General features: G+C 47.9%; 1 protein-coding gene across 1 annotated transcript in view; it reads left to right on the top strand.

The window, feature by feature from the left end:
• Positions 1-7,508: 7,508 nt before the first annotated feature.
• Positions 7,509-27,363, top strand: part of LOC310765255 (papilin-like) — a gene marked incomplete at its 5' end in the record, with an annotated part of 31,162 nt that continues 11,307 nt past the window's right edge. The window contains 11 exons of the mRNA XM_083620030.1: positions 7,509-7,602; positions 7,980-8,051; positions 9,262-9,396; positions 11,047-11,187; positions 13,933-14,076; positions 15,603-15,770; positions 18,259-18,426; positions 19,725-19,892; positions 21,453-21,620; positions 23,828-23,995; positions 25,051-25,218. Of these exons, the coding sequence (XP_083476156.1) occupies positions 7,509-7,602; positions 7,980-8,051; positions 9,262-9,396; positions 11,047-11,187; positions 13,933-14,076; positions 15,603-15,770; positions 18,259-18,426; positions 19,725-19,892; positions 21,453-21,620; positions 23,828-23,995; positions 25,051-25,218 (1,594 nt within the window). The remainder of the gene's footprint in view (positions 7,603-7,979; positions 8,052-9,261; positions 9,397-11,046; positions 11,188-13,932; positions 14,077-15,602; positions 15,771-18,258; positions 18,427-19,724; positions 19,893-21,452; positions 21,621-23,827; positions 23,996-25,050; positions 25,219-27,363) is intronic.

Raw genomic sequence — 27,363 nt, 5'->3', positions numbered from 1 at the left:
GAACAATGCGGTTGGGGGGGGGGGGAGAACTTGCAGGCCCTGGACAGTATCACAGGGGGAAATGTAGCATGCCAGGAAGACCTGCGAGTGAGAAAGAGCTCCTGTTCTCTAGCTCTGTGCTGTAAGGGAAACAGCAGCTGTCATAATCCATCCTGGTTTCCGATTTGATCCTGGAATTTGGTCCCAGGAACGAGCCGCCGCTTGTGCTGCCAGTGGTGCCGTGCTCTCACGGGGGTCACTGCTGCCAAAAGACGTCCGAGCCAGAAGATTTGCACAGCACCAGAAGATGTGTGTCCCAATTGTAATTAGGGAAATGCTGGCGGGTATGTGCTCATACGCATTTCTGCTTGTCTCTCAGTTTCCCCATGGGAAGAAACGCTCTTTAACACAGAATCGGAGCAAACTTCAGCCGGGTTTTTAACAGATTGCTGCTTGTTCTGATTCAGTACAGTGGTACCTCTGGTTGCGAATGGGATCCGTTCCGGAGCCCCGTTCATACCCTGAGCAGAACGCAACCTGCGTCTGTGTGTGCAAGGGTTGTGATTTGCCACTTCTGCGCATGCGCATGACGTCATTTGAGCATCTGTGCATGTGCAAGCGGCAAAACCCAGAAGTAACCCTTTCCGGTACTTCTGGGTTGCTGCGGGACACAACCGGAAAACGCTCAACCTGAAGCAAACGCAACACGAGGTATGACTGTACTACAGTCGTACCTTGGATGTCGAACAGAATTCATTCCGGAAGTCCGTTCGACTTCCAAAATGTTTGGAAACCAAAGCGCGGCTTCCAACTGGCTGCAGGAAGCTACTGCAGCCAATCGGAAGCAGCGGAAGACCCATCGGACGTTCGGCTTACGAAAAGTGTTTGCAAACCGGAACAGTCACTTCCGGGTTTGCGGCGTTCGGGAGCCAAAATGTTTGAGAAGTAAGCTGTTTGAAAACCAAGGGATGACTGTGAAGAGCAGGTTCTCCCAGGGAAGACAGTGTGGCAAATGGAAAACCGCTCAGCCCCACACTTTCTTGGCCTGGAACAAACAGAAATGTAGAAATGTAAAAAGGTAAAGGTAAAGGGACCCCTGACCATTAGGTCCAGTCGTGGCCGACTCTGGGGTTGCGGCGCTCATCTCGCTTTACTGGCATACAGCTTCCGGGTCATGTGGCCAGCATGACTAAGCCGCTTCTGGCGAACCAGAGCAGCGCACGGAAACACCATTTACCTTCCCGCCGGAGCGGTACCTATTTATCTACTTGCACTTGATGTGCTTTTGAACTGCTAGGTTGGCAGGAGCAGGGACCGAGCAACGGGAGCTCACCCCGTCATGGGGATTCAAACCGCCGACCTTCTGATCAGCAACCCACAGCGCCACCCACATCCACAGCGCCACCCATGTCCCGTCCCAGTTATATTATGGAACTCCTCCCGCAGGAAGTAGGGATGGTTTCCAGCTTGGATGACTTTGAAAGAGGATTGGATAAAGGATTAGAGGAAGAGCAATGTGCTGGAAACCACAAGAAGGGGAGAGTGTGACTCCTATGTTTGGGTCCTGCTTGGGGTTTCTCACAAGCATCTGTGAGAGCAGGATGCTAGGCTAGAAAGGCCATTGGGCCTGATCCAGCAGGCTCTCCTTGTGTCCTCATGTCCTCAAACTCTCAGGCAATGTAGCTTCAGGTGCTCATGAGAGTCAGGGACACAGGCAGAAACAAGATCAGGACCTGCTCCAGCCAAGACCGTCTCCTCCCCATGCACCATGCAAGGCCAGTGGTGCAGCTATATCATTCCAATAATAATAATAATAATAATAATAATAATAATAATAATAATAATAATAATTTTTATTTATACCCCACCCTCCCCAGCCAAGACCGGGCTCAGGATGGCTAACACCAGGTATAAAAACAATTGATTAGAATACAGCTTAAAAACAAAATTAAAATACAACATTAAAACATTAAAATGCAGCCTCATTTCAGTGGAAATCCATCAAAAACTTTTGGGGGGATAAAAACGTCAAGTCTTCACCAAGGCCAACTATCCAGACTGGTCCTACATGGGCCAGAAAAAAGCCAGGGAAGTCCCCAAATAGGAGTTCCATCACAGGATGAAAAAGGAAAAAAGAAAGAGAGGAAAGGGATCAAGTTGATTTCAAGCCAAAGGCCAGGTGGAACAACACTGTCTTACAGGCCCTGCGGAAAGAAATCAGAATCTTCAGGGCCCTGGTCTCATGAGACAGAGCGTTCCACCAAGTTGGGGCCAGTGTTGAAAAGGCCCTGGCTCTGGTTGAGGCTAATCTGACTTCCTTAGGGCCCAGGACCACTAGAGTGTTGCTATTTATGGACCTTAAGGTCCTCCGTGGGGCAGACCGGGAGAGGCAAAGCAGCTTGGGTGCCTTGGCAGAAAGGCAGGATATAAATGCAACCATTGAAATAAATAAATAAAGGGTGGCAGCTGCTGACCTTGAGATAGAAGTAGTGAAAGAGCCTCTCATTGGTCAGAGACAGTACAGTGTAGTGGTTAGTGTCAGACCTAGGAGACCAGCGTTCAGATCTCCCACTCATTGGCCAGGAAGCTCACTGGGTGTGACCTTGGCCAGTCACGGCCTCTCAGCCTACCCTACCTCTCAGGGTTGCGTTGGGGATGAAATGAGATGGGGAAGAACCGCCTGGGCACCACCTTGATCTCCTTAGAGAAAAGGGTCTGGGTGTAAATAAATAAACAAACAAACAAACCCATATACTGAAAGCACATTTCAGGCACATTTTCCCCACCCACCCCAAAGAATCCTGGGAACTGTAGTTTGTTAAAGGTGCTGGGAATTGTAGGTCTGCAAGGGGAAAGCTACTGTTCCTTGCTTTCAACGTATGCTGTGGGTGTGTTTGCAGCCAATCGTTGGTTTTCTGCTAGACCTGAGGCTTCTTTGGGTTTCACTTCAGTGGGTGAAATCCACCAATCATACTGCTGCATTGTTCTAGGACCAATCAGACTGCTGCATTTGGATCCTATTGTTCTAGGACCAATCATACTGCTGCATTTTGGATCCTATTCAACTCACTACATAACAGTGGGGAATGATTCTCAGAGCAGGGAACAGAAGTGGGGTCCCCAAGTCAGTTCCCTGTCTGCCTTCTTGGGGTTCCGCCCTGTTGCATTTGCAAATCAGGCATCAGAAGAGTCCTGCTGGACCCATTCAGCCCCTCAGGATCTTGCTTCCTCTTGCCCAACCAGATGCTTCTCAGGAGTCACATGCTTTTCTCCTTTTGTTCACCAGAATTGCGTCTGCTCCTTATTAATCTATTGTTTCCTTAGAACAAAGTGTGGGCATTATTTCCAAGAACTGGGTCAGGACTTTCTCCATGGAAAGGTGAAGGCTCAGAAATGAACGGAATGATCCTTTCTCTGGGAAGAGAAAGCCGACGACAAGAGTTCCTTCTATTTTTTCCGAGGTGGCTTTGCATTTCCAAAAAGGAGTTTTTGTCTTACGTCTTTGATACTTATCGCTTAGTTCAGGGGTCAGCAAACGCTTTCAGCAGGGGGCTGGTCCACTGTCCTTCAGACATTGTGGGGGGCCGGACTATATTTTGCAGGGGTGGGGGGATGAATGAATTCCTATGCCCCACGAATAACCAAGAGATGCATTTTAAATAAAAGGGCACATTCCACACGCTCATTCCCGGACCATCTGCGGGCCAGATTTAGAAGGCGACTGGGCTGGATCTGGCCCCCGGGCCTTAGTTTGCCTACCCATGGCTTAGTTCATCATTGTCGGCATCATTGTTCATTAATCCACTTTAGCCCAAAGAGCTATATGAAACCAAAATATACAGAGAACTCAAAAATCAGGCGACAGTGATGGCCACGAACCTGGATGACTTTAAAAGAGGATTAGACCAATTCATGGAGGAGAATAAGGCTTTTGATGGCTCAACTCTGCTTCCAAAGTCAGAAGCAGCAGTGTTTCTGAATACCAGTTACAAGAGACAACTGGATGGCAGAAGACTCTTGGCTCAAATCCTGCCCACTGGTTTCCCATTGGGGGCTCTGCCATTCATGTGAAATGGGTGCAAGTGTGATCTAGCAATGGCCCAAATCAAACTGTTATGTACTGAGTTGAATAGGATCCAGAATGCAGCAGTCTGATTGGTCCTAGAACAATGCAGCAGTATGATTGGTTGGCAGGAACCACCCAATCATGCTCCAGATAGAAGTGAATCCACAACCTGATTGGCTTACAGTAGAATTCCGGAATTAGCCAATCATGTGCAGCCCATTGTGTAAATAATGTATATAAAGCAGATACATTGAGGGGACTTTCATTCATTCCTCCTCACCACTATGAGCTGAATAAAGAGCATGAAATCACTTTGCGACTCTGAGTATATTTCACAAACCAATCTCCCTTTCAGCTCACACTTTCCCCACCCATATGTGTCCGCCACCAAACCATATTGTGGAGTCCTCCTGGCCTTCTCTGTGGGGTCTGGATCCTCCAAACAGGGCGGGTCTACCCTTCTGGCCTGCCCTTTTTATCTCATGGGAAGATGGTGACCAGCCCTGCCTTCCCATCACCTTTGACAATCGTTCAGACAGAGTAGACCAGGACAGAGAAATGAAAGGACTCTTTCATGCAGCGCGTAGTTAACTAGGGAACTCACCCTCCCAGGAGGCAGAGATGCCACCAACCTAGATTGCTTTAAAAGAGGCTTGGACAAATTGATGGAGGATGAGAGGGCTATTGATGGCTACTAGCCAAGAGGACTGTGCTTCTGAAAACCAGCTACTGGAAACTGCAGGAGAGGTGAGTTCCTCTTCTGCTTGAATCCTGCTTGTGGGCTTCCCAGCAGAGGGACCTGGTTGCCCATGAATCCAGCAGATGTTCTTCTTATGTTCCTATGTTCTAACAAGCCCCATGGGGTTCATGTTGCTGGGAGCTTCCTGGGCAAGACCCCGGGTTTGGAAGAGGATATGACATCTTTGAGATTACTCCTTGGTAGAGCTGCCTTAAAGGTAAAGGGACCCCTTGCTGACTGGGAACAGTTGTGGACCACAGGTATGAAATTCACGGCATGTAATGCCTTAAGAGAGAATATTATGAAAATGATATACAGGTGGTACATGACACCAGTCAAGCTTGCAAAAATATATCATTTGCCCGATAATAAGTGTTGGAAATGTAAAGAAAATGAAGGTACATTCTTTCACCTTTGGTGGACGTGCCCAAGGATTAAGGCTTTCTGGGAGATGATCTATAATGAAATGAAAAAGGTATTTAAATATACCTTCCTGAAGAAACCAGAGGCCTTTCTCCTGGGCATGGTCGGCCAATTGGTGCCAAAGAAGGACAGAACTTTCTTTATGTATGCAACAACAGCAGCAAGAATTCTCATCGCAAAGTATTGGAAGACACAAGATCTACCCACCCTGGAAGAATGGCAGATGAAAGTGATAGACTATATGGAACTGGCGGAAATGACTGGCAGAATCCGAGACCAGGGAGAAGAGTTGGTGGAAGAAGATTGGAAGAAGTTTAAAGATTATTTGCAGAAACATTGTAAAATTAATGAATGTTAAAATGATGCTGGATTGAAATGAAGTGGCTTTAGCAATAAGGTTAAAAAGAATATGTAAAAATGGACTGATAATTAGATGAAAATATAAAGTTATAATATGTTAAGACATAGAATTAAGATAAAAACAAAGAGGGAAAGGATTTGCTGAATTAACTATGTGAATTGGAATACAAAAAAGGGAGGTGTGAGGAGGTCAGGAAACAAGTAATTGAAATATAAGATATGAAAAGATTGATCTGTTTTTAATTGTTTTTTTTTGTTTTTTTAATGTATTTTGTATTTTTCTTTGTCTTTTTATTTTTTTCTTTTTCTTTTTCTTTTCTTATTCTGTAACTTTCTTTTGTTTGTAAAATTTCAATAAATATCTTTAAAAAATAAAAAATAAAGGTAAAGGGACCCCTGACCATTAGGTCCAGTCGCGGACGACTCTGGGGTTGCGGTGCTCATCTCGCTTTATTGGCTGAGGGAGCTGGTGTACAGCTTCCGGGTCATGTGGCCAGCAGGACTAAGCCGCTTCTGGAGAACCAGAGCAGCGCACGGAAACACCGTTTACCTTCCCGCCAGAGTGGTACCTATTTATCTACTTGCAGTTTAACGTGCTTTCGAACTGCTAGGTGGGCAGGAGCAGGGACCGAGCAACAGGAGCTCACCCTGTCGCGGGGATTTGAACCGCCGACCTTCTGATCGGCAAGTCCTAGGCTCTGTGGTTTAACCCACAGCACCACCCACGTCCTTACTGATAAGAAAAATAAGAAGAAAGCAGAGAGCATTTCCCAACTCTGACAGCTACATATCTGGCCTGGAAGCTAGTTCCAGGACTGTGGAAGCAAGCTAGGGTTGCTCCATAGTGAGTGGGAAATGATCTCTGCACATGCTCAGACAGACTGTTCTTAATTTTAGTCTCTACATAGCTCTGAGCCTGGTTAGAAGTCTGGAATCTTCCCTCTGTGGTTCAGCATTCAGGAACTTTTGGAGTCCAGCTTTCAGAGGAAGGTGGAGCTCTCAGCCCTACAGAGCGCAATATAAATAGAGGGGTTTAAAACATTATTTTGCAGGTGTAATCACAGGGACAGAGAGATCCTTTCGGAGAACCTACCTAGGGTTTCTGTCACCTCCAGTTTGACAATGAACAGGAAGCGTTTGGTGAGAAAATATATCAGAGAAGAAGGGGGATTCCAACTGAACACCAGGAAGAACTTTGTGAGCTATTCAACGGTGGGACAGACAACCTCAGAAGGCGGTTGGGAGATTTTCAGCAGAGGTTAGGTCATCCTCCAGGGATTCTTTAGCTGCGATTTCTAGATACCCCTTGGGGCTCTTTCCAACTCTACAATTCTATGAGGTTTCGAGTTGGTGACCCTAAACATCGACGGGAATTCGCCGCAGGATCGGACAGCTTTGTGTCCAAAAAAAGGATGGAACTTGGTTCTCATTCCTCAAAAGCTCGTTTTGGCCAATTATCCAAAGCCATTGGGCCGATGTGCTGGGATGGATTGCATGAAGCACCTGCTGACCATTTTAAACGGCATTTTACCAGGGGTGGTTAAAACATCTGACATAGTTGCCATAGAGTACTTATATCAAGACGGTCACTCGGCATGGTCGCGTTTCTAGATCATAACCTGTTAAATTTTATTTTTAGAGCAAGAAATCTATTCAAAAGCAAAAGCATAGAGCTACTAAGAATTTTTTTCCTATGAGGTTTTGCACTCTGGTGTTGTTTCTTCACCTTCCTGGAGTGTGGCACCATGCACGTCCAATGGCTCTCTTGGCAGGTGAAGCAGCTCAGGTGTACAGGTGTGTGAATCTGCAGCAACACAGCCTGCTCCTTCTTCCAGCAGGGGTGGGGCTGGCTCCGGCTGCTGTGCCTCTCTTTCCTCCTCCCCTCCCATCTTTCCGATGGGAGGTATAAAATAAACAGACGCTGGAGCCGGCCAAAGTGCCATGGAGATGATGAAGAAGAAGACCCAGTGCACCTTCCTCCTCGTGGGTCTCTTAGCCTTCTGGGCCAGAGTGTCACCTGCCTCAGCTCAGAGAGGTGAGTGGACATGGAGCAAAGCCCTGAAACTGTGCTTGAAAACTAGGTGTGATGTTGCCCTGGCAAGGACCTTTGCGCTTAATCTACAGGCTTCCAAAATGCAAATAGCAGTTGTTGTTGTTGTTGCTGCTGCTGCTGCTGCTATTCTTGGGAAGGTGGGGGTGGGGAGCTGATCATGAACAGGAGTGTAGGAAGGGGTGTTAACCATCCCTGCCACCCGTAATCCAGCTGAAATCCCTCCTGTTAAGTTTGTCTCTCCACTAAGACCCCTAGATTCTTTTCACAGGTACTACTGTTGCCTGAAGAACTTGGTATGGGCTGCTGTTGCTTTAACTGTGTTGAGGTCAAATCCTTGGAAATCTCTCCTTTCTCCACAGATTCAGATTCAGTGTCATCGTCATCTGAGGAACACCCAGCACCTCCTGGTGTGCCTCTGCCAACACCCCCTGGTATGTCCGCCACTTTCCCTACTGGGTCTGTGGTCAGGCTCCTTCGCTGCCGGTCAGTTGTCCTTCCCCCCCATCCCTGACTCCCTTGCAGCACCAGATGTCTTTCCGCTGACCCTGCTCCACCTCCCTCTAGTGCTGCTTTTGCATTGGAAACTAAAACTCCCAAGGGTGCCACTATTGGGGCCTCTTTACAAGATGGCACCTGGTGTGCCAGTAGTACACGTGAGAAGGATCTAGGGGTCTCAGTAGATTAAGGGATGCCATAGTACCCTCTATTCTGCCTTGGCCAGACCACACCTGGAGGAATCCTGTGTCCCTGGCAGATGGCCATCCAACCTCTGCTTGAAAAATCTCCAAAGAAGGACAGCCCACTACCTTCCAAGGCTGTCTGCTCCACTGGGAACAAACAAGCTTGCTTCATCTTCCATGTGACAGCCCTCGATATATTTGAAGGTGGCTATCATATCTCCTCTCAGGGCTTATGCACACTTATTCCCCCCCCCCCCTCTTTCCAGGCACCTGTCTACTTTTTAAAGCTCTGTGTCTGAGCATTTGGGGTTTTTAAAGCCGAATTCTGGTGCTGGAGTAGACTCTTGAGAGTCCCATGGACTGCAAGAAGATCAATCCTCTCCATTCTGAAGGAAATCAGCCCTGAGTGCTCACTGGAAGGACAGATCCTGAAGCTGAGGCTCCAAGACTTTGGCCCCCTCATGAGACCCTGATGTTGGGAAAGATGGAGGGCACAAGGAGAAGGGGACGACGGAGGACGACATGGTGGGACAGTGTTCTCGAAGCTACCAGCATGAGTTTGACCAAACTGCAGGAGGCAGTGGAAGACAGGAGTGCCTGGCGTGCTCTGGTCCAGGGGGTCACGAAGAGGCGGATACGACTAAATGACTAAACAACAACAACAACACCCTAGAACTTTCTGCCCCCAAACCTGTTCTTTAGTGCTCAATGGGAGCAAACATCATTTTCCTGCAGATTGCTGTTTGCTAAAACAGAGCTTTTAAAAGTGGGTTTTCGAGGGGAAAGCTGCTGAGCAAAAGGAAAAAGGGTGCTCAGACATGCAGCTTTAAATCACAAACTGCCTGGAAGGAGTAGAGAGAGGGTTAGGCTCTTGTGCTGCTGGTCAGTTGCCCTCCCCCCATCCCTGCCTCCCATGCAGCTCCAGCCGTCTTTCCGCTGACGCTGTTCCTTTCTCTCCCAGCCATGAGATGCCCCACCAACTTGAAGGACCAAGAGCTGGAGTGTGGCGCTCAGTGCACATCACACAGCAACTGCCCAGGAGAGCAGATGTGTTGCAAATATGGCTGCCAGCGGAGGTGCGTGTTGCCCGTCAACGGTGAGTCCTCTCCCCTTGTCCCTTCTCAGCTTGTAAATTGCTTCAGTGTTTACATTTATGGAGAACTCATTAGGGGGAAAGTTTCCCTATGTTTCAGAGTTTTTGTCCGTGTACATAATTGGCCCTTGGGAATTCCAGTATTCAGGGGGAGCGTTCCCACCATCTTGTATTGTTATGAGCAACCCAGTGAGACTCCAGGCACTTACACAGGTTCTGTTTCCTTGGAACAAAGGTCAGTGGAGACTGTGGTGCCTTGAGGATATATGCTTTAATTTGCACCAGGAGTGCCATCTTGGCCCCGCAACCATGGGTCCCTGGGGCCCTGGGTGCCATGCACTGTGCATGTCCCTGTTGCCGAAATATGTGTTGGGATGTGTCCAAGGAAACGGGGGCAATTGGCAGGCCCCCAGCTGGCTCCAGCCTACCGGCTGGCAGCCAGGCGAACTCCGGTCCTTGGAACAGCATCAAACTGTGTGTCTTCTGAAGCCTTTCAGAAGCTGAGCAAGCAAGCCAGCAGAGATAACAAACTCTTCGCAACGGAAGGGCAGATAGAGGCATATGTAAAGCGTATTTACAAGCAGTTTATTCAGCATACATCAGGACAAAGGAAAAACATGTCTTCTCCCTTTCATGTCCAAGCAAGACAGAATAAGCAAAAGCTCTACACAAACAGAAGTTCCCAGCAAGCTGTGCTGGAGTGTAAACAGGCACGTGATACACAACAATCATGCCTGTTCCTTTTAAGGTGGAACGGAATATTCTAACAATTTGTGGGTGCCCAACCTCTTCATGGGGAACTGTGTGGGTGCTCAGGCACACAGGGCCCCAGGGAGTCGGCACCTATGATTTGCACAGGTATGCAACCTGAGGATGGAGGAGTCACAGCATGAACACACTTCCAGGAGGTCTTCCTTCATCACATCTTTGGATCCAGCACAGAGCAATCAGCTCTCTCTGTCTCCAGATTCCAGGAACGGGGGGGGGGGGGCATTCCCTTCTGGGCAGCCTTCCAGGGGCCACATGCCAGGGGTGGGTGGGGCCAGAGGCAAAGGTGGGCAGTGTAGGCAATGTTTACCTTTTGAACAGTTCCCTTTTCTACAGGCCCTTGCAGGGACGTTGTCAGAGGTCAAGGACGGATGCCTGTCCTGCCACAAAATGATGTATGTGAAGCAGGTGCAGGGAAGGGAGTTTCCTGGAGAGGGTCCAAAGGGCCAGATAGAGAGGTCTGGAGGGCCACATTCCTGATGGCGACTGTGCTATTTGCTCCTTCTTTTCCACTTCTCATTTGAAAATAGTCCTCTGTAGGCGGCAGCAGATGGTGGGAAGAAAAATGGGGAGTGCTGCATTTCTTCAGAAAGAGGACAGACTATTATTGTTATTGTTATTGTTGGAATTAGAATTAGAATTTATATACCGCCCTATACCCAGAGGTCTCAGGGTGGTTCACAGAACTAAAGGCCGCTGAATGAGAAGGTATTTGGCTCCTTGCCTTAGCTTTATTATTTGTCATGAAAATATACATCAAAGCGGTTTACAGCAATATAAAACCATACAGTGAAAACCACGAAAAATTAAAAACAGTCCTCAGTTAACCATTGTGGAAGGATGTATTCTTCATTGCCTAATCTGCTCCCTCTCCTTGCCCCTCAGTGAATCCCGGCTACTGCCCCAGCTCCAACCCCTTCCCCCCTACAATGTGCGCCATCAGGTGTGTCGACGACAAAAGGTGTGGCAAGGGGAAGAAATGCTGCCGCTGGGGCTGTTTATCCAGCTGCGTTGATGCAGAGCCAGGTAAGTGGGGGGGGGAGCCGGAGGAAGGGGCAGACCCTGCTGGTACTTGCAGGTGGGCTGGGAGAAGGGATGGAAGGGTCCTCTGGAGGAATGGCATGACCGTCTCGAAAGAAACCTTTGGTGCGGCTGCATTTGGAATAGTGTGTACAGTTCTGGTCGCGTTACCTGAAAAAGGATAGAGTTGGGAAGAGTTCAGAAATGGCTAACTGCAATTATCACAGGGACAGAGCCGATCGACTCGCCGATGAAGAAAGCTTGCAGCATTTGGGGCTTTTTAGCTTGGAGAAAGGGACGGGGGTGGCGCTGTGGGTTAAACCACAGAGCCTAGGATTTGCTGTGGTGTGAGGTTGGCGGTTCAAATCCCCGTGATGGGGTGAGCTCCCGTTGCTCGGTCCCTGCTCCTGCCAACCTAGCAGTTCGAAAGCACATCAAAGTGCAAGTAGATAAATAGGTGGCAAGGTAAATGGCGTTTCCGTGCACTGTTCTGGTTCGCCAGAAGTGGCTTAGTCCTGCTGGCCACATGACCCAGAAGCTGTACGCCGGCTCCCTCGGCCAGTAAAGCGAGATGAGCCCCAGAGTCAGCCACGACTGGACCTAATGGTCAGGGGTCCCTTTACCTTTACCTTTAGCTTGGAGAAAACGTAAGAGGTGACACAGAACTGAAGTTTTATATACGGTAATTAAGTATGGCATGGAGTGAGTAAATAGAGAAAAGTTTTCCTCCATTGTAGGAATAACAGAGACGACAGGAGGTTGAATGCAGGTGAGCTGTGCAGAAGCACGCTGGCAAGCATGCTCCAAGCAAGCTGCCAACTAGCTCTGCCGAGGCTCCTTTTATTAGCAGAAGTCAACAATTGGAAACAGTCGTGAAACCACCCTGAACTTAATGTATTTCTATCCAAGCACATTTCCAGCGTTAGCAAATACACGTGTCAGCAGGTGCTTCCCTCAAATGTTCCCCCCGATACTTGATTACGTCTGCGTCCCCCGTCGTGCTCCAGCCAAGTGGTATGTCTAGCAAACAAATTGTGAGAGGACGAAAGGTCAGGGGGAAAACCCTGGTTTCTAGCCAGGAAGGCAAAAGGTCAGGGAAAGCAGGCTCAACACTCCTTGACATACTGTTGTATGTCTGGTGCAAGGTTTGCCTTCGCAAAGCAGAGCGTTACCTCCATACTCCATCTCTCATGGCACTAAAACTTGTGGGCATCCAGGGAAGAGGGACGTCGTCAGAAGATTCAGAACAGAGGGGAAAAGTCCTTCTTCATGCAGTGCAGAGTTAAACTGTGGAACTCCCTGCCACAGCAGGTGGGGATGGCCACCAACTGGATTAGGCAGATTCACGGAGGAGGAGAGAGCTATCAGTGGCTGCTAGATAGGATGGCTCTGCTCTGCCGACCACAGCTGGAAACAGCAATGTTTCTGAATACCAGTTGCTAGAAATTGCACGACGGAAGAGAGTTGCTCTTCCGCTCAGATTCTGCTTAAGTGTTTCCCATTAATCCAACAGAGCAGCTTGGGCAACCCACCCAGATGAGCGGGGCATCATCATCATCATCATCATCATTATTATTATTATTATTATTATTATTATTATTATTATTTGTAGTGTTCCCAAAGCAAGGAAGGATTGGACTCTGATTAATAAAATACACACATGGCTTGACCAGCAAGACTCTGGGAGGAGTGCATATAATAATTCCTCTCCACCCCTTGGCCCAGGTCGTTTTATTCACAAAGGAACTTTTTACACAGTGTTCATAAGAACCAATCAGATTTCCTCTGAGCATTTCAAAATCCCCACGTGGGACAAAGTCAGATCAGAATAAATTATTTTAACTACAAAGAAACTATTTCCTACTTGAGCATGCATATGTAAAGGTAAAGGGACCCCTGACCATTAGGTCCAGTCGTGCCCGACTCTGGGGTTGAGCGCTCATCTCGCTTTATTGGCCGAGGGAGCCGGCGTACAGCTTCTGGGTCATGTGGCCAGCATGACTAAGCCGCTTCTGGCGAACCAGAGCAGCGCATGGAAACGCCATTGACCTTCCTGCCAGAGCGGTGCCTATTTATCTACTTGCACTTTGACGTGTTTTCGAACTGCTAGGTTGGCAGGAGCAGGGACTGAGCAACGGGAGCTCACCTGGTCACAGGGATTCGAACCGCCGACCTTCTGATCAGCAAGTCCTAGGCTCTGTGGTTTAACCCACAGTGCCACCCGCGTATGTAGTTCAGAGTAAATAAAAGAGGAAGCGAAGGGGCATGCTTTTAGGAAAACCCAGAGGTCATAAACAGCAGTAAACAGTATTTACCTTCTCCTTGTGAACTCTCTTCCTGAACTCTCTTCCTGGCCCTAAGATTAACAAAACTAACAATAGCTACATCAAAGAAGCTACCTACTATCTTTATGACTCAGGATGCCTGATCAAGCAACTGGCCTGGGTTTTAGAATGCATATACGTGCCTGTCAGGTGTAGAGAAAGCAAATGGCAGAGGTGGAGAGGCTTGTGGGATTTGATCAGAAACTATTGTCAATGAATCAAACCCAGTCAACGCAATGCTTTCATCGCGGACACAATGCCTTGCTCCATATTTCATAATTCCTCATAGCAATCCCACCTGACCCCCACATTCTGGATAACTGCACTCCCATTATTATTATTGTTGTTGTTGTTTGTTGTTGTTGTTGTTGTTTTACTGTGCGTTTTGGTTTGATGTGATTTTAATGACCAGCCCTTCTCTTCCCAGAAAATCCTGGGGTGTGCCCAAAGATAGATGCCCTGAGGCGGTTTCCCTCTTGCCCTAACAAATGTCAGGACGACCGGGAATGTGACCACCAACAGAAATGCTGCTTCACAGGATGCGGCCGCGAGTGTGTCGGCCTTGAGAAAGGTACCGGGAAATGGACCAGCAGAGCTCTTGAGCTGGAGATGGTGATCTTTTCTGGGCTTTTTCTCTGCCTCTTAAAACCCATCTGCCTACCTGGCAGTTGCCAGACATTCCCCATGTTTCCTTTGCACCAAAGCACAAGTCACAGCTACTCTGCAGAGCAGGATCCCAAGCGATCCATACTCTGGAGTATAGCAGTTTCCACTGGGTCCTTGTGAACCACCCTGAGACCTGCAGATATCAGGCAGTATACAAATTTAATTAATCACAACAACAATAATACAATAATAATTGGCATTGTCTTCAAGGCCCACTTTTGGCCGGAATGGGCCACACTCCCCAGTTCCCAGTGGGAAGCGCCAGAGGGCAGCTATTCCTTGCAGAGCTTGATCCACTGATGGGAACTGACTTCAAGCCTGCTTTTCGTCGGGGATCGACTCGGCTTGGGAGCTCTGATTGGAAGCTACTAAGCAGAATCCGCCCTGGTGGGGAACATTGCATCTGATGCCCAATTTAAGGGCTTGGGACCAGTTTACCTACAAGATTGCCTTACCCCAAACATGCCCACCTGACCACTTCAGTCGGTGGAACTGGCGCTGCTCCCTGATCTGCATTTACAAGAACTTGTGGCAGCAGCTACATTTGGAACTCCCTGCCTGTTGGTCTCAGACAAGTGCCCTCACGGTACCTTTTCTGGCACCTGCTAAAAATGTTTCTTAGACAAATCTGCCCAGATGTTTAGAAGGTTGGTGCAAGTTTTAATCTGTTGTTAGCCTATTGTCCTTCAACTTTTTGAATGTCTCAAGTAGTTGTTGTTGATTTTTCAATAGTTATATCGTTTTCTCTTTTTTTGTAAACCATACTGAGGTGTGTTTGTTCTTACAATCAAGCAGTGTATAAATTTTAAGGAATAAGTAAATCAATAAAAGGGGCCCAATCCAAGCCCCTCTGAGGACTGTTTCAGAACACATTTTAAGGCACCTTTACCTGCCCTACACCTAGCATTACCTACCTGTGGGGCAGGTGGGCTTGGCTTCTTAGGGGAAGGGAACAGCCTCACGAACCAAATTAGGATCCCTGCCAGTTCTGATGAAGCCACAGGGCTCCATCGTTCTGCCCGCACACTGAGGTCCAGCTCCGAGGGCCTTCTGGCGGTTCCCTCACTGCAAGAAGCCAAGTTGCAGGGAACCAGGCAGAGGGCCTTCTCGGTGGTGGCACCTGCCCTTTGGAACGCCCTCCCACCAGATGTCAAAGAGAAGAACAACTACCAGACTTTTAGAAGACATCTGAAGGCAGCCCTGTTTAGGGAAGCTATTAATGTTTGATTTATTACGGTATTTTAATATTTTGTTGGAAGCCACCCAGAGTGGCTGGGGAAGCCCAGCCAGATGGGCGGGGTATAAATAATAAATTATTGTTATTATGATGATGATTATGCTTGGTTCATTCCTCTCTGAGGTCAAGATGGTGGTCTCCCATTATTTCAACTTGCCCTGCTTCCTCTCCCGCGCCCTTCTGTTTTCTGGCAGATCTCTGCAACCTCCCCAGGGATCCTGGCTCCTGCAATTTGTCCTTGGACTACTTCTACTACCACGCCCGCACCAAGAGGTGCAGGAGGTTCAAGTACAGCGGCTGCAAAGGGAACTCCAATCGCTTCTACACCAGGAAGGATTGCATGGACGTCTGTGGGGAAGTTGGTAGGTGAGATGTCGAGCTCTGTTGGACGGTTGGTTTGCAGATCGGGAACGGATGGATGGGTGAATTGTTAAGTATAATTGCTTAATTGTACACTGAAATGGAAAATGACTCTGTAATGTGTCTGTATGTATACTGTGTAGCACGGCATGGAAAATTCCATTGACGCTATGTAGAGAGCCTAATGGCTAATGATTAAGTGAGACTGGTATTTAATGTAAATCACATGAAAATGATGCAATCACCAGCCTATGCATATGTTAATCTGTAGGTCTCAGTTTTGGGTGTGCTACTCTTTGTTCTGAAGCCACTGAAGAGAAAGAACTTCTCTCACTCTAGGAAAACAGCCTCAGGCTAATGATGGAGGTTGTTTGCAAGAGAGGCAGAGCTTTGATTTCAGCTCTGGATGGAAGATATTCATAATCTAAGATATTTTACCTGTTGAGATCAGCATAAGATATCATGCATCTATCTGAGTGTAACTTTATTGTTCTAAGTTTGTTTTGGAGTTAAGTTCTGAAGTAAAGCTTTTGAACCATATTTTTGGACTGGAGTATTTCTTATTTCAAGAAGAGTTTGCTTGTATTCATCCCATTTGCTTCCATATGCACAATATTAACAGCCTCAGTGCGAATCAGTAATGAATGAATTATTTGGCAATGAATGAATCAGGAAAGAATGAATCAGGATAAGCAAATGATCTATCTGCACAAAATTCCCACGGAGGTCATGCAACGGTCTGGTTTACTGAGCATTCATTCTGACTGGAAAGAATCAGACCCACTGGCTGGTGACAACCATCACCTGGTTGCAAATTTTATGGAAAGTGGTCAAGAGAGTTGCAGGCAGAGCAAGAATTGCAAGTACTCTTAGATGAAACAGGTCATCTTGGCTCATCTCTGTCTGGGTTCAGGCCTGGTTATGGGGCTGAACTGGCCCTGTTCAGCCTTCTTGGAAGAAGGACGGGGGAAGGAAGGGGGTGGCCATCTAGGTGTTCCTTCATCTCTCAGCAGCTTTTAATTCCATTGACCGTGGCATCTTTCTGAGCCAAATTAATGGGGTGGATATTGGAAGTCCTGGTTTACACTGGTTGCAATCCTATATCCAGGGTGAGTTTCAGAGAGTACCTGGGTTTCCAAGTCCACAAGGCCACATCACTTTGCTGCTTGCACAAAGGGAAGGTGGGTTAGCACCTTGCACTGAGGGATGTCAGAGATTTCCCATGAAATGGAAACAAAATAAAAAATGACCAGTTTCCTCCTTAGTACTGCATCATGGAGAGGTGATATGAAAGCCATCTTCACGTACCTGGAAGATGGAGCAAGCTTGTTTTCTGCTGCTCCAGATTGGAGGACCTGAACCAGCAGTGGAGCAAGCCAATCAGGCGCCTGGGGCAGCATGCACGACCTGCGCACGGGGGCGAAGCCAGCCAGGGCAGGATGCTCCACTGGGCCTCCGAGGAGTCTGCCTGCCTCCTCCCACTCAGCCGCCCTACAGGTGAGGGGGAGGTGGCGGGCAGACCATTTGGGGCAGCAGGGAGCCTGTGCGTGCCCAAACCACCACGTCACTCCCAGGAGAGATGCGTCGCTCGGGCGCACTGCAGGCCCTGCGGTGAGTGCCGGCCAGCATTTTGTCACCCCCCTCAGTGGGGACACCTGGGGCGGACAGCACCCACTGCACCCCCCTTCCTCCGCCCCTGACCTGAACCAGTGGATTCGAGTTACAAGGAAGGAGATTCCAACCAAACATCCCGAAGGAGTCCCTCAGAAGGTGGTGGACTCTTGAACATTGGAAGTTTCGAAGCAGAGGCTGGGTGGCCATCTGTTATGGATACTTTATTTATTTTACTTATTAATTTTATATACTGCCCTTCATCATAAGCTCTCTGGGCAGTTCATTTCAAAGCACAGTGGAGAAAGCAAGGGGAATAAGTTTAGCAGTTCCTAAGCCATCCTAAACTCATATTAGGCCAATCAAAATTCAACATATGTAATTGCTTGCAAGCTTTCAGGATCTCCAGAACTCTTTGTCAGTGCTAGAGGCCAAGCAGAGAAGGGGTTTTCGAAGCTATTTTTAAATTAATTGTGATGAGAACGGTGCATCCTTGGGTGGGAGAGATCTGGACCCCTTATTAGCAACCTCCAAATAGCACAAACAACTGTAGATGCTGGACTTCAGAAAACCATTCTCCAGCCAGTGATTTTAATTGAGATTCTTGCATTTCAGGGGGTTGGACTAGATGACCCTCAGGGTTCCTTTCCAGCTCTATGATTCTATGATCTCAGGAGCCACCTGCCCCACTTTCTCCCCTCCTGGATCTCACAAGGCCTCTTCTCACAAGCTGATACTCTTCTGCTCGCTGAAATTCCGGGTAGTGACATTGCCGTTCAGTCGTGAAGTCTCCTCCCCAGACCCCCACCCGCCCGCAGTTTCCCCACCCCACTCTCTTGAACTGCCCTCCTCTGATGCCTCTTTGGTTTCTGGTGGCAGATATCTGCAGCCTCCCCATGGACCCAGGTCGGTGCAAAAGCTACCAGCCCATGTTCTACTACTCACCAAGCAACAGGACTTGTCAGATGTTCATTTATGGCGGCTGCGAAGGAAACGGCAACCGGTTCTCCACTCAGGAGCAGTGTCTTCGGACCTGCAGAAACCCAGGTGAGAGGCAGATGCAGGCAGATGGAAACGAGAGGGAGATGCAGGTACCGCTTCCTGTGGGAGGGAGCTAAACTGTAGAACTATGCACTGGGTGAAGAAGGACTTTCATTTATCTGCCCTGACTCTTCCAAGATCTGGCTTCATTGCATGTCCACAAGTCCATACGAAGTGGGCTGCAAGTGTACTTGGACACGGAAACCGCAGGCTGCACACTCCCTTGTCACACAGGTTGAGGGCGAGGGAAGCCAAAAATTAATGCCTCCCCTCCAGCCTTCCTAGGGTGCTGGACTTTGGGAAGGAGACGCAGGCTCTGGCAGAGTCCTAGAGCCCTCCCTCTTCCTTCCCAAAACTGCCTAAGCACTAACTAGGCTTTGGGAAGAAGGAGGGGAGATGCCAGGATCCTGCCAGAGCCTCGGGCCTCCTTCCCAAAGCCCAGCACCTCACTTACCTGGCTTTGGGATGATGGCGCAAAGGCTGGGTGGCTGTCAAATGTTGCCAAAGGTCTCGAGCCACACATTGGACCTATCTATTACATCACTTCTTTTCTCTAAACTGAAAAGTCCCAAATGCTGCAACTTTTCTTTTAAAAAAAACATTTTTATTAACAATTTCAACATAACAAATTATCAAAACATATATTCATTATTTTCCCCCTTCCCCCCTCTAACCCCCCCCCCGAGACTTCCCTCAGCTCCTCTCTCTGATTTCTCAGCACATATGATTCTCTGCATGTTATGAAATTATACATATCCTTACATAATCTGCAGGTATCTCCCCTGTTATCAACCAATAAATTTGTGTATGTGTATTCAAAAGCTGCCAAGGAGTCCAGTTCATTTTGTTGTCTTTTTAGTTAATTTGTAAAAAGCTCCCATTCTTCCTTAAAGGCACAGTTGTCCTTGTCCCGCAATTTGTAGGTCAATTTCGCCAGCTCTGTGTAACTCATCAGTTTTTCTTGCCGCTGTTCTTTCGTTGGGATTTCCTCGTTCTTCCATCCTTGTGCTATCAAGACTCTTGCCGCTGTTGTAGCATGCCAAATGCTGCAACTTTTCTTCCTAGAGGAGTTGCTACATACCCTTGTCATTTTTATTGCCTGAATCACCACAACTTGAATAATATTCCATGGCTTTCTATGGCTCCATCAAGTGCCAGTTTTAGGAAACGCCTGGGTCTCCGTGTCAACAGAACCCCAGAGGGGTATCCGGCTTGCAGTCAGAACTGTAACATTTCGGCTGGAGATGGTGGGGATAAAACCCAGGATCCTCCTATCTCCTCCCCTCTTCTCTCCTGTTCCCCAGATATCTGCAAGCTCCCAGAGGACAGCGGCAGCTGCAATAACCACAAGCTCAGCTACTACTACAACTACGCCAACAAAACCTGCGAGCGCTTCACCTACCACGGCTGCGATGGCAACGAGAACCGGTTCCGGACACTGGAGCAATGCCGGAGCACCTGTCTGTACCCTGGTGAGACCCCAAGGGAGAAGCAGCCACCGGCAAGGCTTGGCTGTCGAAGAGGAGCCTTGCTGCCATGGAGTTAAGGAGAGGGACTCATCAAACTGTAGAGTGGGGAGGGACTCCCAGGCGATCTGAAGGACTCTCTCCTTGCTATACGAACCTGCCCAGCCTCTGAGATCTTTGGGGGGGAGACCATTCTCAGCACCCTCACAGGCATAATTGGTAGGGATGTGGGAGAGGGCCTTCTCTGTTGTGTTTGCTCCCAGGCAACTTTGGAACTCCCTGCCTCAAGAAGCTAGGCTGGCTCCCCCCTTGCTGTCCTTGTTCCCACAGGCTTTTGGGAACTGACTGTCTTCAAGGAAAGGGCTGGTGCTTTGATGTTTTTCTTGCAATTATCTGCATGCTTTCATAGATCATGGCTAGATAATTCTAATTCGTGTTGATTTGCTTTTTAATGTTTTTAGCAATTTCTCTCTTTTTTTAATATGCTTTTTATTAGGTTTTCATTTCATATACTCAAACAAAATACACTGATAATTCATATCCTTTTACATCTATCTTTCTTTCCGCTCTTCTGAGCATTGACTTCCCTCCCTCCCTTCAGCAGGTTTTCTTATCCCAGTCTCTAATCCACAGTTCCTTAGTAATATCTAGTCCATGTCATAAGATTTATTTCAGCCCTGCTAACATCTTCAAATTTCTACAGTTCTCACTTATATACGGTAGTCCATAAATTTACTCCATTCTTCCACGCTTCTTGCCGATGTGCCACGGCAAACCGGAAGTCCATGTTTTTAGCAATTTCTATTTCATCTGTAGACTGCCTTGGGTCTCCATCTGAGGGAAGGTGGGGTACAAATGAATATAATGATGGTGATGATCCTAGAATTGAATCATAGAATTGGCAGAGAGGGAAGGGATCCCAAGAGTCCTCTAGTAGCCCAGTCAATGAATTATTGCTAAATGATCACAGACAGATGCACTCCACCCCCCCCCCCACAACCTCTGCTGAAAGACCTCTAATGAATCATTGGGTCCCTTCCAGCTCTACAATTCTATGATGCAATTCTAGGGGGGGACTATGCAAGAAACTTGCAGATTCCTGTTGATCCATTTACCATCGACTAGACCCAACGCGGGTGGCGCTGTGGGTTAAACCACACAGCCTAGGGCTTGCCAATCAGAAGGTTGGCGGTTCAAATCCCCACGATTGCTCGGTCCCTGCTCCTGCCAACCTAGCAGTTCAAAAGCACGTCAAAGTGCAAGTAGATAAATAGGTACCGCTCTGGCAGGAAGGTAAACGGCGTTTCCGTGCGCTGCTCTGGTTCGCCAGAAGCGGCTTAGTCATGCTGGCCACATGACCCGGAAGCTGTACGCTGGCCAATAAAGCGAGATGAGCGCCGCAACCCCAGAGTCGTCTGCGACTGGATCTAATGGTCAGGGGTCCGTTTACCTTTACGTTTAGACCCCAATTGGGGCAGCTCTTTTAAGAGGGGTGGGCATGACACTCGTTCACAGTTCCCACGGTGCCTTTGTTCTGACGAGTCTTTGTTTCTTCTGCGACGGCAGAGATCTGCAAGCTCCCGGCAGACCCAGGTCCCTGTGATGCCTACTTCCCCATGTTCTACTATAACCACCGCAACCAGTCCTGCCTTCCCTTTGTTTACGGAGGCTGCGGGGGAAACCTCAACAGGTTCGAGACTCTGGAGGGATGCCAACAGCAGTGCCGGAACCCGGGTAAGGAGGGACTCCTGCCAATGCAGCTATCATCGTCATTGTACAGTGGACACTCAGGTTGCGAACGTGATCTGTGCGGGAAGAACATTTGCAACCCGCAACGCCGCATCTGCGCACGCACGGGTTGCGATTCGGCGCTTCTGCGCATGCGCAAAGTGCAATTTAGTGCTTCTGCGCATGCGCAAGTGCCAAAACGCGAAAATAATCCGTTCTGGTACTTCCAGGTTCGGAGAGGTGTGCAACCCGAAATCGCACAACCTGAAGCGTCTGTAACCCGAGGTATGACTGTACTTTCCAAAGAAAAAGTGCCCAACAATGTGGAAGACGAGGACTTTAAAATGCAGGAAAAAGTGGGGGAGGCACACCATATTAAAACAAACAAATCAGGAGGAGACGGCTATTGACGGCCGCTAGACATGATGGCTCTGCTCTGCCTCCATGGTTAGAGGAACCCAGTTCCAGGAAACCACAGGAGGGAAGAGAGTCGCTCTTGTGGTCGAATCCTGCTTGTGGGTTTCCCATAATGGGCATCTGGCTGGCCACTGGGAGAACAGGAGGCTGGATGAGATGGGCCATTGGCTTTATCCAGCAGGCTTTTCTTACATTCTTGGTATTCATTAAGTACAACAATGCGTACAAGCAGCAGCACTGTAATATCCCCAAAGTAGCCTGTTCCATTATACTCCAAATGCCTACTTCTTCAAGCAGCGCACAGTTAAACTGTGGAACTCCCTGCCACAGGAGGCATATCATTCATTTTGTCTTGATCGTCTTGGGGGGTGGACTGAGTAGGTTACAATGGCAAGGTGAGATAGATAATTTATTACGGTCAAAGACCAGCTCACATAACATGACACAATAAAAGAAGCATTCATAAAGATAAAATATACAATCGGAGCAGATTGCAGCAATTGTTCATGAGTTAAAATTGAGATATATACATACACCCCTACAACTGAGATTTGGGCTACCATAAAAATTGACCCTGAGGCACCCCAAACAATGACTTCAGCATTTCCCTAGTAAGCTATTTTATTCTAGAGGATGATCTGTGCCTAAAAATCTGGGCGCAGAATCTGGCTACCAGCCAGGTCGTCTTGGGATCTTTGCCTAAGAGGAGAGAATTAAGTTCAGACTTGTCTGAAAGATCGAAGAGCCTCTTCAGCAAAGGATCCCCCAGGAGGCAGTGATGGCCACCAACATAGGTGGCGTTAAAAGAGGATGGGACAAATTTGTGGAAGAGGAGAGGGCTATGGATAGATATTAGCCACAATGGCTCTGTTCTGCCCTCCACAGTCGGAGGCAGCAATGCTTCTGAATGACAGTGGCTGGAAACCACAGGAGAGAGTTGGTCATGTGCTTGGACCCTGCTTGTGGGTTTCCCATAAGGGGCATCTGGTTGGCCACTGGGAGAAGAAGGTGCTGGCCTAGATGGGCCCCCATTGGCCTGATCCAGTGGGCTGTTGCGTTCTGAAGCCAAAGGAAAGGACTGGACCCTGATTAAAATAATACACAAGGCTTGACCGGCAAGACTCTGGGAGGAAGTGCGTATCGCTAGTCCCTTGTCCAGGCCGTTTTATTAACAAAAGAACCCTTTACACAGTGTTCATAAGAACCAATCAGATTTCCTCTGAGCATTTAAAAAAAAACCCATGTGGGGACAAAGTTAAAACTACAAAGAGCTAATTTGAGCGTGCACACATTCTGGGGTAAATAAAACAGGACTAAAGGAGGAATGCATTCAGCAACCCCGGAGGTCATAAACAAGCAGTAAACATGAGAGGAAGGGTGGCAAGGAAAGACAGGTATCTTTATCACCTCCTATGTGAAACTCTATTTCCTGGCCCTAAGAATTAACAAAACCAAGCAAAGGTACATCAAAGCTATCTACTATCTTTACGGCCCAGAATGCCTGGTGAAGCAACCAGTCTGTGTTTTAGAATGCTTATACGTGCCTGTCAGGCATAGAGAAATGGGCAGTAGAGAAAATGGGCAGAGATGCAGAGGCCTGTGGGATTTGATCAGAAATTATTGTCAATGACTCAAGCCCAGTCAAGCAATGCTTTCATTGCGGACACAATGGCTTGCTCCGTATTTTCATAATTCCTCATAGTAATCCCATGTGACCACTGCAGCAGGCTCACATTATGTTCTTATGAAGGGAAGGGGGAGACTGCTGACTCCTTCTCTCGGCTCTCTGCTGGCAGATATCTGCGTGCTGCCCCCGGATTCGGGTCCGTGTCTCGATTACTCCCTCATGTACTACTACTCTCCGTCGAAGGAGAACTGCTTGCCTTTTCCCTACGGAGGCTGCCAGGGCAACGCCAACCGGTTTGCTACCACGGAGGAATGCCTGGACACCTGCGGGAGCAAAGGTGGGCAGACTTGGGGGTCGTTTCCCTACCTTCTAGCCCCATACCTTCTTATGGGGCAACTTCTGTCTTACTGGGTTGGTTTTTACTGGTGCAACACTGTTCGCTTTTAAATGAGCAATATGTGAATGCTCAAAATAAACAGATGTCACAGTGGTGCAAATACTTGCCAGTGCTTTAGGGCCTTTCTTGGCTTAATACATTACTAACTGCATTCACACCCTTCCCTTGGAGAAAAAGGAACTCAAGTTTCTCCCCCTTCCTCATTCAATCCCCACAACATCCCTCTGGGGCAGGTTGGGCTGAGAGGCAGTGACTGGCCCAAGGTCCACCCAGGGAATGAATTAATTTTATTATTACGGTCACAGACCAGTTCCGGGTCACTTACAATATCAGGAAAATCATTAAACACAACAGGGAGACATTGAATTGCAATTGAGTACAACAGAGACAATTCAGATGTAGTGGCAATTAATATATATATATATATATATAATAAATCTTGATCAGTAAAATATAACCAAAAATTACCATTTTAAACCTTAATCATTTTGGTAGTACAGCTTGTTCCCTAAGTTTTATGGCAGTCACACAGAATTTGGCCACCCTGAGCGTAATCTCCAGATCCTTGTCCTCTACCAGGAGTTTTAGACATTGAAGTTCGGACCCATTTGGAGATTTTTGTATAACAGTGAGCTTCATGGCTGAGTGGGGATTTGAGCGCTGGTGTCTCCCAGGTCCTAGTGTAACCACTCTAACCACTGTGCCACACTGTCTCTCTCTTGCTGTAAATACTCCCTGTTGTTTGGTGGTCCCTTTAACTTAATTGAGGGCAACCGAAAAGCCCCTCTCTTTCCAAGTGGTATAGAAATGCCAGCTTTCCAGATTTGTTGAGTCAGTGGGGGACCAGAGATTCTGGCTCCAGAGTGCGCCACACATCCCAGGCACGCTCACTTCTGCAATGTGCAGGATTTGGCTTTTGGCGTTGCTTCATTTCTGTGGGGATGCCTGAGAGACCCTCTGTTTTGTCCCCCCCCCCCTCTGTTCTGCACCCACAGATATCTGCAAGCTCCCTGTGGATTCTGGCCCCTGCTTAGCCCTCTTCCCCAAATTCTATTACAACCCGCAAAACAAGACTTGCGAGATGTTTAATTACGGAGGCTGTGGAGGGAACGACAACCAGTTTGAGACCCAGATGGAATGCATTTGGAGATGCCGCAACCCAGGTCAGACCAAGGAAGGGGAGCAGAGGAGATGGGCGGGGGATAAATAATAAATTATTATTATTATTATTATTATTATTATTATTATTATTGACAAAGTGGGGAGCATTGTGCAGTGGACAGGTAGTCATTGGTCAGGGCCTCTTTAGCTGTGAGTACTGCATTGCAGGGGGGTTGGACTAGATGACCCTCGGAGGTCCCTTACAACTCTACAGTTGTGAGATCCTATGATCCCATGACATTTGCTGGTGATACAAGCTGCATGAATGCACAGCCAACCTCCTGGGGCAGCCCTGGAAATCTGCAGTCCTTGCCCAGAGTCTGCACCCCACTTAGCATTTCACAAAAGGAAATATTTTGGTTTCCTACTTTAAATGAGCTTGGGATGGACCACCTTATCTTTACTGCTGTTATTTCTGCTCTTGTTCCTTTTACTTTCATTTCTTAAGTCCTTCTCACTATAAGGTCTCATGTCCTGGGTTACAGCAAGAGGAGATTACAGTACTAGAATCTGTTAAAATGATTTAAAAGCAGAAGAATAGGGTGGGGTTGGTGGCGGCAACGGTGTGAGCATGAGCATCCTAGGAACCTGAGAAGAGGCCTTCTGTCTGGATCAGGCCAGGGGCTCCTCTTTTCTTTCCTTTTTTAATGCTTTTTATTGGTTTTTTATTTAATACCAACAAACAAAGTGCAATGATATTCAGCAGTCATTTACCCACATTCTTTCCCAACACTCTGCCAAGCACTGACTTCCCTCCTTCCCTTCAACAGATTTTCTTGCTTCAGTCACCTTTCCACAGTTTCTTATTATATCCAGTCCAATCTACGTCGTAAGATTTGTTTCGGTCCTGCCAGAGTCTTCAGATTTCTACAGTTATTATTTATATACAGTTATATATATACAGTTATATACAGTTATTGAGAGCCAGTGTGGTGTAGTGGTTAAGAGCGGTAGTCTCGTAATCTGGGGAACCGGGTTCGCTTCCCCGCTCCTCCACCTGCAGCTGCTGGGTGACCTTGGGCCAGTCACACTTCCTTGAAGTCTCTCAGCCCCACTCACCTCACAGAGTGTTTGTTGTGGGGGAGGAAGGGAAAGGAGAATGTGAGCCGCTTTGAGACTCCTTAAAGGGAGTGAAAGGCGGGATATCAAATCCAAACTCTTCTTCTTCTTCTATATAATCCATAAATTTACTCCAATCTCTTTGGAATTTTGTTTCCTCCTGATTTCGGATCTTGCAGGTCAGTTTTGCTAGTTCCGCACAATCCACCATCTTCGTCTGCCACTGCTCAGGCCAGTGGCTCATCTAGTTCAGCATCCTATTCTCAGGCTGGGCAACCAGGTGCCTCCTTTGAGAAACCTGCAAGCAGGACCCAGATGCAAGAGCCCCCCCCCCCCTCTCTCTCGGTGGTTTCCAGTATCTGGTCTTCAGAAGCATTTCTGCCCCCAACTGCGGAGGCAGATTGTAGCCATTGCGGCTAGTAGCTTTTGACAGTCCTCTCCTCCTCCATGATTTGGCCCAATCCTGTTTTAGAGCCGGCCAAGTTGGTGGCCATCACTGGCCCCCCCATAGAAGCAATTTCTGCATATTTTATATAAACTAAACCACTCAGTATTCCATTATTAAATCCATCAAAACTTATTTACACTGCTGAATTTATCTTTATGCTGACCACGTTTTCAAATAAACACAATATTCCTCCACATACTCATTAAACATTTTCCAATCTTCTTTAAACATGTGTTCTTCTTGTTCTCTTATTCTATATGTTAGGTCTGCAAGCTGGGCATATTTCAACTGTTTCAGTTGCCATTCTTCTTTAGTCAGGTAAAGGTAAAGGGACCCCTGACCATTAGGTCCAGTCGTGACCGACTCTGGGGTTGCGGCGCTCATCTCACTTTACTGGCCGAGGGAGCCGGCGTACAGCTTATGGGTTATATGGCCCGCATGACTAAGCTGCTTCTGGTGAACCAGAGCAGCGCACAGAAACGCCGTTTACCTTCCCGCCAGAGCGGTGCCTATTTATCTACTTGCACTTTGACGTGCTTTCGAACTGCTAGGTTGGCAGGAGCTGGGACCGAGCAACGGGAGCTCACCCCGTTGTGGGGATTTGAACCGCCAACCTTCTGATCGGCAAGCCCAAGAGGCT

The sequence above is a fragment of the Podarcis filfolensis genome, assembly GCF_964270895.1.
Source record: "Podarcis filfolensis genome assembly, chromosome: 6".
Taxonomy (NCBI): Eukaryota; Metazoa; Chordata; class Lepidosauria; order Squamata; family Lacertidae; genus Podarcis; species Podarcis filfolensis.
The sequence above is the reverse complement of the archived record's forward strand: the minus strand, read 5'-3'. Positions and strand labels throughout refer to the sequence as shown.